The sequence below is a fragment of the Brassica napus genome, chromosome C6 (genome assembly GCF_020379485.1).
Source record: "Brassica napus cultivar Da-Ae chromosome C6, Da-Ae, whole genome shotgun sequence".
NCBI lineage: Eukaryota > Viridiplantae > Streptophyta > Magnoliopsida > Brassicales > Brassicaceae > Brassica > Brassica napus.
Window position 1 is genome coordinate 45,040,814 of NC_063449.1, and position 14,910 is coordinate 45,055,723.

At 43.0% G+C, this 14,910-nt stretch overlaps 5 protein-coding genes across 6 annotated transcripts; 2 read left to right on the forward strand and 3 right to left on the reverse strand.

Moving 5' to 3' along the window:
• Positions 1–440: 440 nt before the first annotated feature.
• On the reverse strand, positions 441–5,449 carry LOC106354339 (probable phosphoribosylformylglycinamidine synthase, chloroplastic/mitochondrial). The gene is made up of 5 exons (XM_013794255.3): positions 5,210–5,449; positions 4,621–5,020; positions 3,978–4,546; positions 1,519–3,898; positions 441–1,443 (listed from the first exon to the last, which is right to left on the reverse strand). Exons 1-5 carry the CDS (start codon positions 5,249–5,251, stop codon positions 629–631), a joined length of 4,206 nt encoding a protein of 1,401 aa, XP_013649709.2. The 5' UTR covers positions 5,252–5,449; the 3' UTR covers positions 441–628.
• A 493-nt stretch (positions 5,450–5,942) lies between these two features.
• Positions 5,943–7,125, reverse strand: LOC106354340 (60S ribosomal protein L35a-1). Its single transcript, XM_048761429.1, has 4 exons — positions 6,976–7,125; positions 6,765–6,800; positions 6,230–6,458; positions 5,943–6,144 (listed from the first exon to the last, which is right to left on the reverse strand). The coding sequence occupies exons 1-4, from the start codon at positions 7,005–7,007 to the stop codon at positions 6,103–6,105; spliced, it is 339 nt and encodes a 112-aa protein (XP_048617386.1). The 5' UTR covers positions 7,008–7,125; the 3' UTR covers positions 5,943–6,102.
• A 138-nt stretch (positions 7,126–7,263) lies between these two features.
• Positions 7,264–8,738, forward strand: BNAC06G35210D. The gene is made up of 2 exons (XM_048761426.1): positions 7,264–7,662; positions 7,863–8,738. The coding sequence occupies exons 1-2, from the start codon at positions 7,279–7,281 to the stop codon at positions 8,646–8,648; spliced, it is 1,170 nt and encodes a 389-aa protein (XP_048617383.1). The 5' UTR covers positions 7,264–7,278; the 3' UTR covers positions 8,649–8,738.
• Positions 8,739–8,778: 40 nt separating this feature from the next.
• On the reverse strand, positions 8,779–12,662 carry LOC106354342 (chaperone protein ClpB1). The gene is made up of 5 exons (XM_048761421.1): positions 12,507–12,662; positions 11,256–12,416; positions 10,125–10,929; positions 9,380–9,857; positions 8,779–9,295 (listed from the first exon to the last, which is right to left on the reverse strand). The coding sequence occupies exons 2-5, from the start codon at positions 12,403–12,405 to the stop codon at positions 8,993–8,995; spliced, it is 2,736 nt and encodes a 911-aa protein (XP_048617378.1). The 5' UTR covers positions 12,406–12,416; positions 12,507–12,662; the 3' UTR covers positions 8,779–8,992.
• A 137-nt stretch (positions 12,663–12,799) lies between these two features.
• On the forward strand, positions 12,800–14,892 carry LOC106354346 (probable choline kinase 2). Of its 2 annotated transcripts, none has more exons than XR_007325314.1 (8): positions 12,800–12,957; positions 13,124–13,492; positions 13,576–13,697; positions 13,768–13,968; positions 14,059–14,176; positions 14,271–14,318; positions 14,399–14,502; positions 14,599–14,892. XR_007325314.1 is itself a non-coding variant. In XM_013794262.3 (8 exons), the coding sequence occupies exons 1-8, from the start codon at positions 12,898–12,900 to the stop codon at positions 14,695–14,697; spliced, it is 1,116 nt and encodes a 371-aa protein (XP_013649716.2). In that variant the 5' UTR covers positions 12,801–12,897; the 3' UTR covers positions 14,698–14,892. The 2 variants fall into 2 exon arrangements, 1 of the variants encoding a protein (XP_013649716.2); XM_013794262.3 differs by having other exon boundaries at positions 12,801–12,957; positions 13,768–13,963.
• Positions 14,893–14,910: the final 18 nt, after the last annotated feature.

Below are 14,910 nucleotides of genomic sequence, written 5' to 3' on the forward strand. Positions count from 1 at the left end.
CGGAGAGGAGTTTGAGTCGAGGTTGGTCCCATTAAATATTTGTTCTTCTGTCATCTCCAGTTCTCCAGCAGTACACACTTTGTATCATCATATGTTGTTGATCCACCATTTATATAACCTTGGCCAGGACAAAACTATTCAAGCATATAGCTGATACCGGTCATGCCACTGTGAAATCACGATGATTGCTCATTTTAAAGCGCAACTAAGGATTATGCACAGAAGAATGCATTCTTTGATTTAATTTATACGTTGGAGACGGTGAAGGAGAAGGGGATGAAAGAGAGAGCAAATAAGCTCTACGTTTTTGACATATTGCATTCTTTCAAGTATATCATTCGAAGTACATAGTAATGAAGATTGTGAAATCATATGATACCATTTTCTACTTTCTAGTCAATGTTGAGGGTCTCATTGTCGAAGTAGCACCAGGTGGCCTCTGTAGATAACATACTCGATTACTACTTTCTTATTTCTTCATATGAAAATGTATAATCAAATTCAAAACGTAGACCCAAGTGTCAGAACACTCTCACTAAACAGCAGATTCGAAAACTCGGCAAATACCAAACGTACAACAAAACACTGTAGAAAAAGATTCATAACGTCATATGCTTAACCATGCCTCTTAAAGCTTAGAGCACCAGTCCCTAGCATTCTGGAACATCTTCAACCACGGACTCGGCCCAGCTTTCTCAACCTCCCACCCCTTCGGGTACCACGGATACTGCCACATCAAGAAACACCTTTCAGGATGAGGCATCATCGCCAAATGTCTCCCATCAGGCGAACATATAGCAGCTATCCCCAACGGCGAACCATTGAGGTTAAAAGGGTAAGCCTCAGTCACACTCCCATCATCATCACAATATCTCAACGGAGCCAAATCTGAGTGAAGCATACGGTCCAAGACCCCTTCGTCAGGGAAATAAGCCCGTCCTTCTCCATGAGCCGCCCAAACTCCTAAGGTACTTCCCTCCATTCCTTTCAGCATTATCGACGGCGAGTCCTTAATGGTCACGCTTGTGAACCTGCACTCAAACCTTCCTGACTCATTATGGACAAACCTCGGCTGTGCCGTGTCGAGCGACCCGCCGACTTGAGGGCCTGGAACCCATCCTAACAAGGCCATTAACTGGCAGCCATTGCAGATTCCGAGGCTGAACGTGTCTGGTCTTTTGTAAAACTCTTGGAACTGGCTTAGAAGAGGAGAGTTGAATCTTATTGAAGCAGCCCATCCTTTGGCTGAGTCGAGTACATCAGCGTAGCTAAACCCTCCAACAAAGACTATCCCACGGAACTGATCAAGAGTGATTGCTCCAGCTAAGAGGTCAGACACTGTCACGTCCCACGGTTCAAAACCAGCAGCGTAAAATGCTGCTGACATCTCCCTGTCTCCATTGCTTCCTTCCTCTCGGATCACAGCTACTCTCGGTTTAACATCTGAGAACAAATAAAATAAATAAAAACTCTCTTTAATGAGAAAAAAAGAAGCTTCATAGAGATTATTGATCTTACCCTTAAACATATAACTATCATTGGTCCAGGAAGGAGTAAATGAGAGCTTCCAGTTAGGTTCATGCCTCAGCTTCAAACCTTCTTTCTCCATCTCCACACAAGACGCTAGTCTCTGAAGCTTCTCCAGCTGGAAACTCGTGTCCTCCCACATGTCTCTGAGGAACGCCGTTTCCTCACTCAAATGAGTAATTCCATCTACTTTCACCTCAATCAAAGGAGACTCGGTCACTTTCCCAATGATCTCAGCGGTAACATTAAAACCACGGAGCTTCTCCAACACAGCGTCTAAGTTCTCATTGCTAATCTCCATCACCAGACCGAGCTCTTCAGAGAACAAAGTCTCAAAGAGGCTTATCCCGTTGGAATCCAAGTTAAGGCTTACACCTTTGTTTCCAGCAAAAGCCATCTCCAAAGCAGCTACGATGAGTCCACCGTCGCTGATATCGTGTCCAGCAGATACCAAGTCCTCTGAGATGAGAGCTTGAACTCCCTCGAAGACGTTTTTCAGATACGGAACATCATCAACATCAGGACAGTCGTTCCCAATCTGACCAAACACCTGAGCCAGTGCTGATCCACCTAACCTCCGCTTCCCCTTTGCCAAATCAACATGCAAGAGAACACCACCAGCATCATCTCCAAGCTTCAGATCCGGAGTCACCGTCTTTGTGATGTCAGGACATGTAACATAAGCGCTGATCACAAGGTTCCCTGGAGCTTTAACAACCTCACCATCCGCATGAGCTGCCATCGAAAGACTATCTTTCCCACCATCAATTGCAATCCCAAGCTCAATCATTGCATCAGCTAGGGCAATCGCAGCGTCATACATCGCTGAGCCTTCTCCTTCAAGCTTAGCAGCGTACATCCAGTTACCACTAGCTTTAACATCAGACAACGCAGTAACCTTCGCCCAAACAAGATTCGTCAGAGCCTCTCCAACAGCTAGTCTCGCCATTGCCTTTGGATCAAGCAGGCCTTTGATCGGCTGCTCTCCAATTGCACACGCACCACCCGTTAGATCAGTGAACGTCTGCGCTATCACTGCAACGTCAGCAAGCGTGATCTGCAACGGTCCAACTGTTTGCTGCTGAGCGACGAGACCTGTAACACATCTATCCACTTTGGTTGTCAAGAACCGCTTCGAAGACACCGAAGGTAACCTCAGAACTCTTTTCAAAGAGTCCATCAACGTAACCCCGGGAGCTATATCAAGCGGCTCCCGCGCGTAATCAACGCGCTTGAACTCAAACGTCTTCTTAGGCATGTCGCCAAGAACCTTCTCCAGCTCAAGATCCACAGCAGGAGGAGGTGGAGGTAAGCCTTCCTTCTCACACTTCGCTTTAGCTGTGCTGTCTATTAAAGTACAACGACCTTCTCCATTAATCGTCCCAAGTACAGCCATCGAAAGCCTCTCCCTCTTACATATCGACTCCAAAACCTCTCTACTCTCAGCTCTCACTAAAATAGCATCTTGCTCTTGATACTCAGCTCCCCAAATCTCCAACACCGACATGGTATGGTCCCCAACAACAACAGCTCTTATATCAATCTCCGCACCTTTGGGATAAATAATCTCTTTCACCACATTACAGTTCCCACCAGCGCCTTGATCATGAATACTAACAATAGGATTCTTCTCCCCCATCTCAATGCAAGCACGGGCAACACGGTAGAGCTTCTGAGACATCTCAGCGTCTCCACGCTGCACAGCGTTGAAATCAAGCTCAGCATCGTTCTGACCACTAACCATACTAGAGGCAGCACCTCCTCCCATACCAATACGGTACGCAGGCCCACCGATCTTGACAACAAGCATCCCAACTTCTGGTTCCCCTTTAGTTATATGAGTATGATCAATCTGTCCAATACCTGCACTGAACATAATCGGCTTCAGCCACTCTCGTCTCTCCCCGCTCGGCAGCCTCATCCCAAAGGTTCTGGTGTATCCTTGAATCATCGGCTCTCCAAATTTGTTCCCATAGTCAGACGCACCGTTGCTAGCGTCTACAAGTATCTGCAACGGTGAGGCAAGGTTTGATGGGTACTGGAAAGACGAGTCTTCCCACGGAGCGTAAGAGCCTTCCATGTTGAGGTTCCCAACACAGTAGCCAGAGGTTGATGCAACCACGAAGGAGCCTCTTCCAGTTGCGTGCGTGTCTCTGATTCTACCTCCAGCTCCTGTCTCGGCGCCAGGATAAGGAGCCACCGCGCAAGGGAAGTTGTGGGTCTCAGCAGTGAAGAGTATGTCGAGATCACGTGCGCTGAGATCGAGTAAGCAAGTGGAGCCAGGAAGGAGAGGACGTAGCTGGTTCACCATGAAGCCTCTTATAGCACTGGAGTTGTCTTTAAACCCAATGACTGAGTTGTTTCTATTTGCCTGCATATTTTAAACACATAAGATTAAGAGTTTTTTATCATTTAAAAAAGAATTAAAGTTGGTCATTTATAGTTATTACCTCCCAAGTGCTCTTTACAATCTGCATAAGAGACTTATCCATTGGCTCCCCATCAATAACAATGTTCCCAGCGAAGAACCAGTGTCTACTATGCTCGCTGTTGGACTGAGCGATGTCAAACAGCTCCACATTGGTGGGGTTACGCTTAATGTCATCTCTGAAAAGCCTAGTGTAATACTGCAGATCTTGCTCATCAAATGCCAAACCCATCTTCTGGTTGATTTCTTCCAAAGCCTCTCTCCCTTTCTCCATCACAGGCACATACTTCACTTCCTCGGGAACCACATTCGTCTCAAACGAAACCAGCTTTTGAGGGTAGACACACTCGGTCATTCTATCGTGAACCATTGCGGAAAATTCATTTGTTTGATTCTCTGAAAGTGGCTCGTGGCTGAACAGGAGGTACCTCCTAGACCTTTCCAAGCGAGTCACCTCATTTAAACCACAAGCTCTGCATATCGAAACTGCGTTGGTGGACCATGCTGTTGTGAAAGAGAGTCTAGGACCTACTTCAATGATTGTAGCGTGGAGTCCTTCCCGCTTCTTCCTCTCAAGAAAACTATCAGTTCCTGAAAAATTAACACTATCACTAGGCTCAAACAGTTTTGTTACCATTGCAACAGAGCATGACAGTAACAGTTACCTAGATTCTCTGGCTCAAATGTTTCTTGAAGAATCCACTTCAGAACAGACACCTTTTCTTCTGCTAATTCAGTTTCAAGACCGATGTTGAAACACTGCTCAGTTGATAAACCGACAACCTGGTTGCTGATTTTGGTTTGAACGGCCTTGAGAAGCTCAGCGTTTGCGCTTTCTTGAATCAAAGGCACTCGGTAGTAGTGGATAACCTCTGAAGCAGGCTTCTCAACCAAGCTCGGTTGCTCAACAACGGAAAGAGATGCTCTAGGCGTAGAGCATCTCAAGACAGCAGCTTTAGTTCGGTTCAAATTCAAAGACCGCAGCTTTGAGGTTTGGAATCTAACGGAACCCCACAATTGACTTGTTGAGCTTCTCTGCAGAAGCGTTGTTTGTCTATTGGAACCCTGTAAAGAGTCATTAAGCTTTGTTAAAACGAATAAATATCATCGAAAGATGGAATCTTTTACCAAAATGAAAACATCACAGACGCTGTAGGACTGTATTACTACTAATCTATGAAGCTCTTATGCAATATAATTAACAGGAGCAGTTAAGCATATTAATCATAACAAAGATTAATGGAGAATATTTACGTTTAAAAACAGAGTCGCAAGAGCTGCCTGGGAGGTAGTCATCGCCAGGATGATGTAGAAACGAAGAAAGCGAGATAAGGGTTTTAGTCTCTCTCTCTGCTAATGGCTTCACGAGACCGAGAGAGCCTGTGACTGCGAGCACAACAAAACACACAGTCCTTGTTTTGTCTGTCTCTCAACGCGAGTCTTTAGGTTTTTTCAAGTGGATTACTACTATTTTTTTTATTGTCAGGAAGAAAAAAACAAAACAAAAGAAGACTACTTTTTACAAGGAGCTAGGCCCAAAATGTCTAATGGGCCTGACATTACATATCACAAGAGAACCTGTTTCAGGTTTGCCAGACATGAAAGCATTTCGAGTAGCAAGCAAGGATATGATTAGTAATGGTTGTAGCTCTAAGATTTTTGCTCTATGATTAAAGCTTTGAATATTTTGCTGTAGGAATTTGTCTTTCTACAGCACATACACTAACGTAAATATTAAAAATGGCTGTGAACTAATAAAAATGAATAAAACATGATTGTAGACGTAATTGTTGCTGTGCATAGTCTCCACCAGTACTGTAGAGAACATTTTTGCCTTCTGCATCAATGGAGTTTTCTTTAAATCCAATCATTTCAAGAATTAGAAGTAGGAATTCTAAACATCAGGAGCGTTCAGAATATTATTAAGTTCAGTTTAATACAGCTTTAACTTTGCTATGAGGTGAAAGAAAGATGGGAGAGATTTTAGTTTGGGATCAAAAACCAGATTCATGATTTTAAAGTCGTTCAGATAATCACCAAAACACTTCAAACAAAGAAAAGAAAATGCTTTCAGTATCAAAATACAAAATAACAAACTAGTGGACAAAACCACAGCTAAATCAAAGTTCATGCTGTTGTACTTTGCTTCATATGTTGCTCGGATACATGAAGACTCTGACCCTCATTCCCTGAAAAGGAAAAAAAAAAAAGATGTCAACTTCAAAAACCCAAGTAGAAGAAATCATTTGATGGTTATAGGATCAGTTCAAGTACCATGGACTTGGGAGGCAAGTTCGATGTGAATTTGGCACGGACAACACCGCTGTTACCATGAGGCCTGGTAACCTTTCCCCAGATGCAACGGTAGTGACTACCGTTCTTCTTGGTCTTAGCCTTGTAGATGTAAGCCATCCTCTTTCCCTTGTACCATGTCACCTCCTCGGTAGTGTTGACTCCTTCGATCTGGATAAGGGATGTGTTTGGGTACTGGTTGGACTTGGACCTACACAACCAATAAAACGTCAGAGACCAAGGCAAGTACCAAATGGATTTCAACAAAACAGAAAACTAAGTTAACAAATTGATGGTAAGCTAGTATAATATTCTACGAAAATGCAGACAACTAGTTACACAAACATGGACTACAAAGTACATGAGAAGATTCTATAACTAACATAAAGTTCTGTAATATCATAAGTTCAGAATGTGATCTTAGCAGCTTAAGTTACATAAACTACTCATCATGATTCATTACATTGAATAGAACAAGTAAGCAGTATAAAATGAAGAATAAAAGTAGAGGTGTCACCTTTTGTATCCCAAGATGGTTCCCCTAACGTAGAGTCTGCAAACATTCATAAGATAAACAAAAGATTCAGTCTTAAATCAAAACATAGCTTTACAAAAGTTTCAGCATTGGGCGTCTACAAGAGCAAAAATGTTCTTTTACAATCGACGAGACCATCACGATTCAAAAGCAGATTTGAAAAACTAGGGGTTAGGTCAAACAAGAAACGAACCTGACACGTTCTCCTTGGCGTCCCTTCACCATTTTCGCGTCGGCTGATAAAACGAACAAGACTGCTGCAAAATGAGGAAGACGGAGAAGCAAAACCCTAATACATAAGTAGGAGCTTATATAGTTGTTGCCCTAGTTCTCACCTTTAGATTTGATTAAGGATGGGCCTATGGCTTTCGAAACTCGGCCCATTAATAGTTTAAACGAACCTAAATGTTGTGCCCAAGTTTTCATCTTTAGATTTGATTAAGAAATGTCCTATGGGCTTTAAAACTTGGCCCATTAAGGATTTAGGAATTTAAAAATGCGCTCCTTCCTTTTCTATGTTGTCGTTGACTTTAGTTTCTACTTCACTGTCTCCGATCATCTCTCCGCTTCTGCAATGTCGACTGGATCACCGACCAAACCACCTCGGAACAGTCTTCTTCTTCCTTCAGTTCTAGTCATCCTTGTCGGAGTAATCACTGCGTTGACTTATCGGTCAATAATAAAACCTCCTCCGCCGAAGCTATGTGGCTCCCCTGGAGGTCCACCGATCACAGCACCGCGGATTAAGCTCCGAGACGGGAGGTACTTAGCGTACAAAGAGCACGGAGTTCCAAGAGACGAAGCTCGCCGCAAAGTCATCTTCATCCACGGATCCGATTGTTGTCGACACGACGCCGTTTACGCCACTCGCCTCGCTCCGGTACTTATCGTAACTACCAATTAGTATTTATATCGATTTCTAGAAAATTAGGGTTCATAACAGTTTCAACAAAATTAGGGTTAATATCAATTTCTAAAAAAATAGAGTTAATTATCAATTTCTGGAAAAAAATAGAGTTCAAATCATTTTCTAGAAAATTAGGATTTATATCAATTTATTTGATGAATGTCGTTTTCTAGGGTTTAATTGAGGAACTTGGCTTGTATTTGGTTTCGTTTGACCGACCCGGTTACGGAGAGAGCGACCCGGATCCGAACCGGACCCCAAAGAGCTTGGCTTTAGACGTTGAAGAGCTTGCTGATCATTTGAATCTTGGAGCCAAGTTCTACGTTATAGGTTACTCAATGGGAGGACAAGCAACATGGGGATGTCTTAAGTACATCCCTCACCGGCTAGCCGGAGCGACGCTCGTCGCTCCGGTTGTTAACTACTGGTGGAAGAGCTTGCCTTTGAATGTTTCCACTCAAGGTTACAGCTTGCAGCCAAAGAGAGATCAGTGGGCGGTTCGCGTCGCTCACTATGCTCCTTGGCTTATCCACTGGTGGAACACGCAAAGATGGTTCCCCGGTTCGAGTGTTGCGAACCGAGACGGTTCTAGCTTCTCGCAGCCGGATAAAGATATCGTTTTGAAGCTGGGTTCTTCGAGGAAACCGCATTTGGCGGAAGTGAGGCCGCAAGGGTTGCATGAGAGTATTAACCGTGACATGATTGTTGGGTTTGGGAGTTGGGAGTTTGATCCTATTGAGCTCCAGGACCCGTTCTTGAACACCGACCAAGGCTCTGTTCATCTGTGGCATGGGGATGATGACATGTTAGTGCCTGTGATACCGCAACGTTACATTGCTGAAAAGCTTCCGTGGCTTCACTATCATGAGGTTCCGGGAAGTGGTCACTTCTTTCACTACAATGAAGGCGTGGTTGATGACATTGTAATGACGCTCTTCAAAACCGATACTGAGAATTGATGAACCACCCCAGTGGTCTTAAAAATGAAATGTTTGTATTTTCTTGTATTTGTAAGACCACGTAATAAAAGTGTTTACAGTTACACACCATTTTGTTTGCTTTTATCGTCTACAAAAGAAGCCAAAATCAAAACAGAACATGAGTCCTTACTGACTCTCAAAGCTTTGATCACAGCTTAGAAAACATAGTACAAGTAGACTTTTTACATCTTCACACCATTTAGACTTTTTAAGAGTCCACCAAAAACTAAAGCAGAACATGAGTCTCTTCCAACTTTACAAGGATCAAGTAAAACAACAACTCAAAAGAACAACATTGCATGCTCTTTAAAGGTTAAAAGATTTTAGTCCTCAACCATCTCTTCGTCATCATCTATTTCCTCAATCCTCATCTTCTTCACCGCCTGAGCTGCATCACTTTTCTTTGGCCCATTAGCTATATGGATCAACACATCCGACTTCTTCCCTGTTGTAGCATTCACCAACCCTCCATTCTTCTCAACACGGTACACAAGATCAGATCCACCACTGCCTGCATCTATATAAACAGTTGAGTTCTCATCAATCTCCTCACGCACAACCATCTTTGACAACTCCGTCACCACCTTCTTCTCCATCCATCTCCTTATTGGCCTAGCACCATACACCTAACCATACAACACAATAAAAAAATTCAGCCAACGAACCATTCCAAACTAAAGAAGTTAAAGTGCTTGATAAACATCACTTACAGGATCATAACTCTCCGCCAGAATATAGTCCAAAGCAGCATCAGTAACTGCCAAAGCCACACCTCTCTCAGCAAGCCTGACAGCAACTTCCTTCATCTGAAGCCTCGCCACTTTCCTCAACTGCTCATGCGAAAGAGGATCGAACACCACGATCTCGTCAAGCCTGTTCAGCAGCTCCGGTCTGAAATGCCTTCTCACCTCCTGCATCACACATTCTCTAGCCACTTGCATAGACACTTTACCAGTCAGCCCCGAGAGAAGATGCTCTGCGCCGAGGTTCGACGTCATGATTATCACCGAGTTCCTGAAATCAACCGTCCTCCCTTGACCATCCGTCAATCTACCATCGTCCAACACTTGGAGCAACGTGTTGAAAACAGCAACGTGTGCTTTCTCCACTTCATCAAAGAGTATTACACAGTAAGGTCGCCTCCTTACAGCTTCAGTTAGCTGTCCTCCTTCCTCATGACCAACATAGCTGATGAGAAAGAACACAACCATGTAAGTAAGCAGACAAAACATAACTAAAAACGAATTTTATATTAATAATATCAGTTGTCCAAAAAAACATATTAATAGTCTCATTTTTTTTTAAAGAAGATAAAAGAACACAACCATGCAAGAAAACAGACAAAAAGATAATTAAAAACGAATTTTATATTAATAATATCAGATTTTTAAAAAAATATTAATAATGTCAAAAAAAATTTAAATGATAATTTTTATATATTGTGTTGTTACGTACCCAGGTGGTGCACCGATTAAGCGAGAGACAGAGTGTTGTTCCATATACTCGGACATATCAATCCGAACCAAGAGGTTCTCATCATCAAACAGCTGCTCAGCAAGAGCCTTAGCTAGCTCAGTCTTACCAACACCGGTCGGACCAAGAAACAAGAACGAACCAGTCGGCTGTTGCGGCCTTCCAAGCCCCGCCCTCGACCTCAAAATAGCCTCAGCAACCGCACTCACCGCTTGGTCTTGCCCCACAACTCTCTTGTGCAACCTATCAGCAAGACCAATCAGCCTCTCCTTCTCGTTCTGTCCAAGCCTCGTCACCGGAATCCCAGTCCACCTGCTCACAACCTCAGCTATATGTTCAGGCCCCACATTCTCGGTGAGCATCATGTTCTCATCAGAGGTCCCTTCGAGCTGAGCTATCGCGGACTCCACTTCTTGAATCGCTCCGTATCTCAAGTCAGCAGCTCTAGCGAGATCGTATCTACGCTCTGCCTCCTGCAAGGCGAACATGAGCTCTTCTCTCTTTTGCTTCAGCCTCCTGATCTCGTCGATCCTCTCTTTCTCCTTTCTGTACTTCATCGTCAGAGGCTGTAGCTTGTCCCTCAAGTCATCGAGCTCTTTCCTTACCTCCACAAGGCGAGCTTTGCTGGCCTTGTCTTTCTCCCTCTCCAAGGCGTGTAGCTCAATCTCCAGCTGCATCCTCTTCCTCTCGAGGTTGTCAATCTCCTCAGGTTGGCTATCAAGCTGGACTCTCACGTTGGCACAAGCCTCATCCACCAAATCAATCGCTTTATCCGGTAAATGCCGACCTAAACATGTCATGAGCAAGAACAAAGACTATATCAAAACAACATCATCTTCTTAGTATAAACGGTAATAATAAAAAAATATGTCTTTGTTACTATACCCCAATTAATAGTAAAAAAAAATTATATATCTATATGTTTTTGTTAGTAAAACAATTAATAGTAAAAAATCTCTATATTAATAGTCAAAAATCCTATATGTTTCTGTTATTACCGCAATTAATAGTAAAAAATATCTATATCTATATGTTCGTTCATACATGTTTTTGTTGTTACTATTAGGACTATTTGTTACTATTAAGATTCGCAAGATCGAATCTTTAACGTACCAGTGATGTAACGAGCAGAGAGCTGAGCAGCATTGATAAGAGCTCTGTCCTGGATCCGAACACCATGGTGTCCCTCATACTTCTCCTTAAGCCCTCTCAGGATACTAATAGTATCAACCACACTCGGCTCAGCCACATACACTTGCTGAAACCTTCTCTCAAAGGCAGCGTCTTTCTCAACGTACTTCCTATACTCCTCAAGCGTCGTGGCGCCAATGCAACGCAGCTGGCCTCTAGCCAGCATAGGCTTAAACAGATTCGCAGCGTCCATCGACCCTTCGGTCTTCCCAGCTCCCAAAACCAAATGAATCTCATCTATAAACAGAATCACTTTCCCTTCAGCTTCCTCGACTTCTTTCAACACAGCTTTTAGTCTTTCTTCAAACTCTCCTCTGTACTTAGCGCCAGCGACCAACGCGCCCATGTCTAAGGAGATTAATCTCACGTCGGTGAGACTGTTGGGGACGTCTCCTTTGACGATCCGTTGAGCTAAGCCTTCAACAACAGCTGTTTTCCCGACACCTGGCTCTCCGATAAGGACAGGGTTGTTCTTGGTTCTCCTCGAGAGGATCCTAACGACTCTTCTAATCTCCTCGTCACGACCAATCACTGGATCAAGCTTCCCCGCTTCTTCGACCAAGTCTCTTCCGTAAGTCTTCAACGCTTGGAAGTTCGTATCCCCTGAAGCGCTCTCAACTTTCTTTCCTTGCTTCCCACGCAACTTCTCAACTTCGGATTTCACCTTCGCCGCTGCGACCCCAACTTCTTTTAAGAGGTCCTTGATCTGAGAGTCTTCGAGGAGGCCAATGACAAGCTGGTCCACGGCTAAGTGTGTGTCGCCGCGTGACTTCTGTGCGGTTTGAGCGCGGCGTATCGCTTTGATGAGGCTTGAGCTAGCTGGAACGTCGTCTGGTGGAGGGGACTGCGAGGGGAGCTTCTTTAAAGCTTGGTTGATCACTCTTTCTGCTGACTGAGCTGCGTTTTCTCCTCCGGCGCTGGAGATAGATTGAGGGAAGATACCTGAAGGGTCGGAGATCAAAGCGCCGGCTAAGTGCAGGGGAGTGATCTGTGCGTGTCCTGCGTTCACGGCTAGCTCGTGAGCGGCGGCTATTGTCTCGTTTGTCTTGTGTGTGAACTTCTCTGGATTCATCTTGTAAGTTTCTGAACAGTAAACAAAGAACCTCAGAATCTTGAATACTCTAACAAGAAAGAACAAGAATCAACAAGAAGTTAGTCTCTAGCTTATTTTACCTTACAGATATGAAAAGTATGGAGCTTCTTGTTTCTCTGTTTTAGAAAGCTTTGTGAGATTTTTTTGCGAGGAAGCAAGGAGGCAGGAGATGTATGTTTTAAAAGGAAAGGAGATCTATCTGGAAAGATAGAGACTTCTCTTACTTGAGAACTAGAAGTTACTAGAGAACTCTTTAAATGATATTTTTCAGAAGTTAAAGAGATACGGAGAGTGTGACAGGTAGACGCCACGTGGAACTTCGTTATTATTGGACCTTCTGAAAAGTATGTGCGAGAATAGAAACCTTCCATAAGTACAAGGACTTAAATAAAAAAATTAGAAGCTCAGATAAAACTATACGTTATTTGCTAAAACAGTCCTTTTATTTCCTTGTTTACACCGGATCTTGCCATGATCCTGATTCTATCCTCTGCATCTTCCTCGTACTGCGCAACGTTCTCTTTCTCGAACGTAAGCGTTTCCTTCCTTCTCCATCACTTGTGTTGCTGTGTAATGATAGATTTTGATTGTTCGTACAGTTTTAGATTTAAAGTCGAAAACTTTACGAAAACAGAGCTTGTTTGCATGTGGCTCTGTAGCTAAAGATCGAGTCTTTTGTTTTGATCTCTGCACACAGGAACTAGATACTACGATGGGTGCTAACGAAACGAATGTGGAGAGCAAAGAGTACCGTCTCTCTCGAGAAGTGAAGGAAGCTCTACAAGCTATAGCGTCTGAGTGGGAAGACGTGATCGATTCCAAGGCACTGCAAGTGATTCCTCTGAAAGGTGCGATGACCAACGAGGTTTTCCAGATCAAGTGGCCCACTAGGGAAAGTGGGCCTTCTCGTAAGGTTCTCGTTAGGATTTACGGTGAAGGCGTTGGGATATTCTTTGACCGTGAGGATGAGATCAGGACGTTTGAGTTCATGTCTAAGCATGGTCATGGGCCTTTGTTGTTGGCTCGGTTTGGTAATGGTCGTATCGAAGAGTTTCTCCATGCACGGGTATTTAAGTTATTTTGAATGTCTTTGCACTTACTTACACCCATGTTTGGTTGTAACTTTTTTTTTTGTGTGTGTGTTTTCAGACACTATCTGCTTCTGATTTGCGTGATCTTGTGATATCTGGTCGGATAGCGACTAGGATGAAGGAGTTTCATGGTCTTGACATGCCTGGTGTGAAGAAGGCTTTGCTTTGGGACAGGCTACGGTATGTTTCCTTTGTTTTTTTGCTACTTTACTTATTATATAGGTTGATTCTTGGGTCTTTGTGGATTCAGAAAATGGCTGGTTGCATGCAAGAGACTGGCTTCACCTGAAGAAGCCAAGTCATTTCGTCTCGATGTTATGGAGATGGAAATTAATTTGCTTGAGAAGTCTCTGTTTAAGAGTGATGAAAAGATTGGGTTTTGCCACAATGATTTGCAGTATGGGAACATAATGATGGATGAGGAAACCAAAGCAATAACCATCATTGTGAGGTTTCGTTATTTGTTTATCTTTGTTTTCTTTTGGTGTTGCAGTATTAGAATATGGATCATAACTCGGATTTAATAATTATTTTTGAATAGGATTATGAATATTCTTGCTACAATCCAGTGGCTTATGACATTGCCAATCACTTCTGCGAGATGGCTGCTGATTACCACACTGACACACCTCACATCATGGATTACACTAAATACCCTGGTAAGCGACTCTTTCATGTAATCTTCTCTTTATCTTTTGAAATGGTAGAAGGCTGATCGTTTATGTTATTAAAATGTGTGTCAAATACATATAGGTGTGGAGGAGCGTAAACGATTTGTGAAAACATATATGAGTCCTTCAGGTGATTATTTTATCACCCTCTCCTTGTCTCTCTATGAGCTTCAGCATTCTCAATTGTATTTGTTCTATTGAACTCTTCAGGTGAAGAACAGCCCAGTGATACAATGGTCAAAAAACTCCTTGAAGATGTTGAGAAATATACACTTGCTAGTCATCTAACTTGGGGTTTATGGGGAATCATATCGGTATTATCTACAGTCACCTTCTCTCATACCTGCACATTTGTATATGTTTATATATTTATATGGCTTTGATCTTGATTTTTGGCTAAAACTTTGTAGGAACATGTGAATGAAATCGACTTCGACTACATGGAGTACGCAAGACAAAGGCTTAACCAGTATTGGTTAACAAAGCAGAGGCTCATTGGTAATCCTTGAGGGCTTCAAACATTAGTAAACTTCTATGGACGCATTTCAAGGAGAGTAGTAATGGTGGTAAAGAGGTATACATAATACAACGATATCTACCAGCTTAGAACAATAAAAAAAATGTAACGTTCTGTTTCACTTTCTTATAAGAAGTTAAGTGTAAGGCTGAGTACAATTTGATTAGTTTCAGATGACATTTTCTCATCTGGTATGCAACTCAAA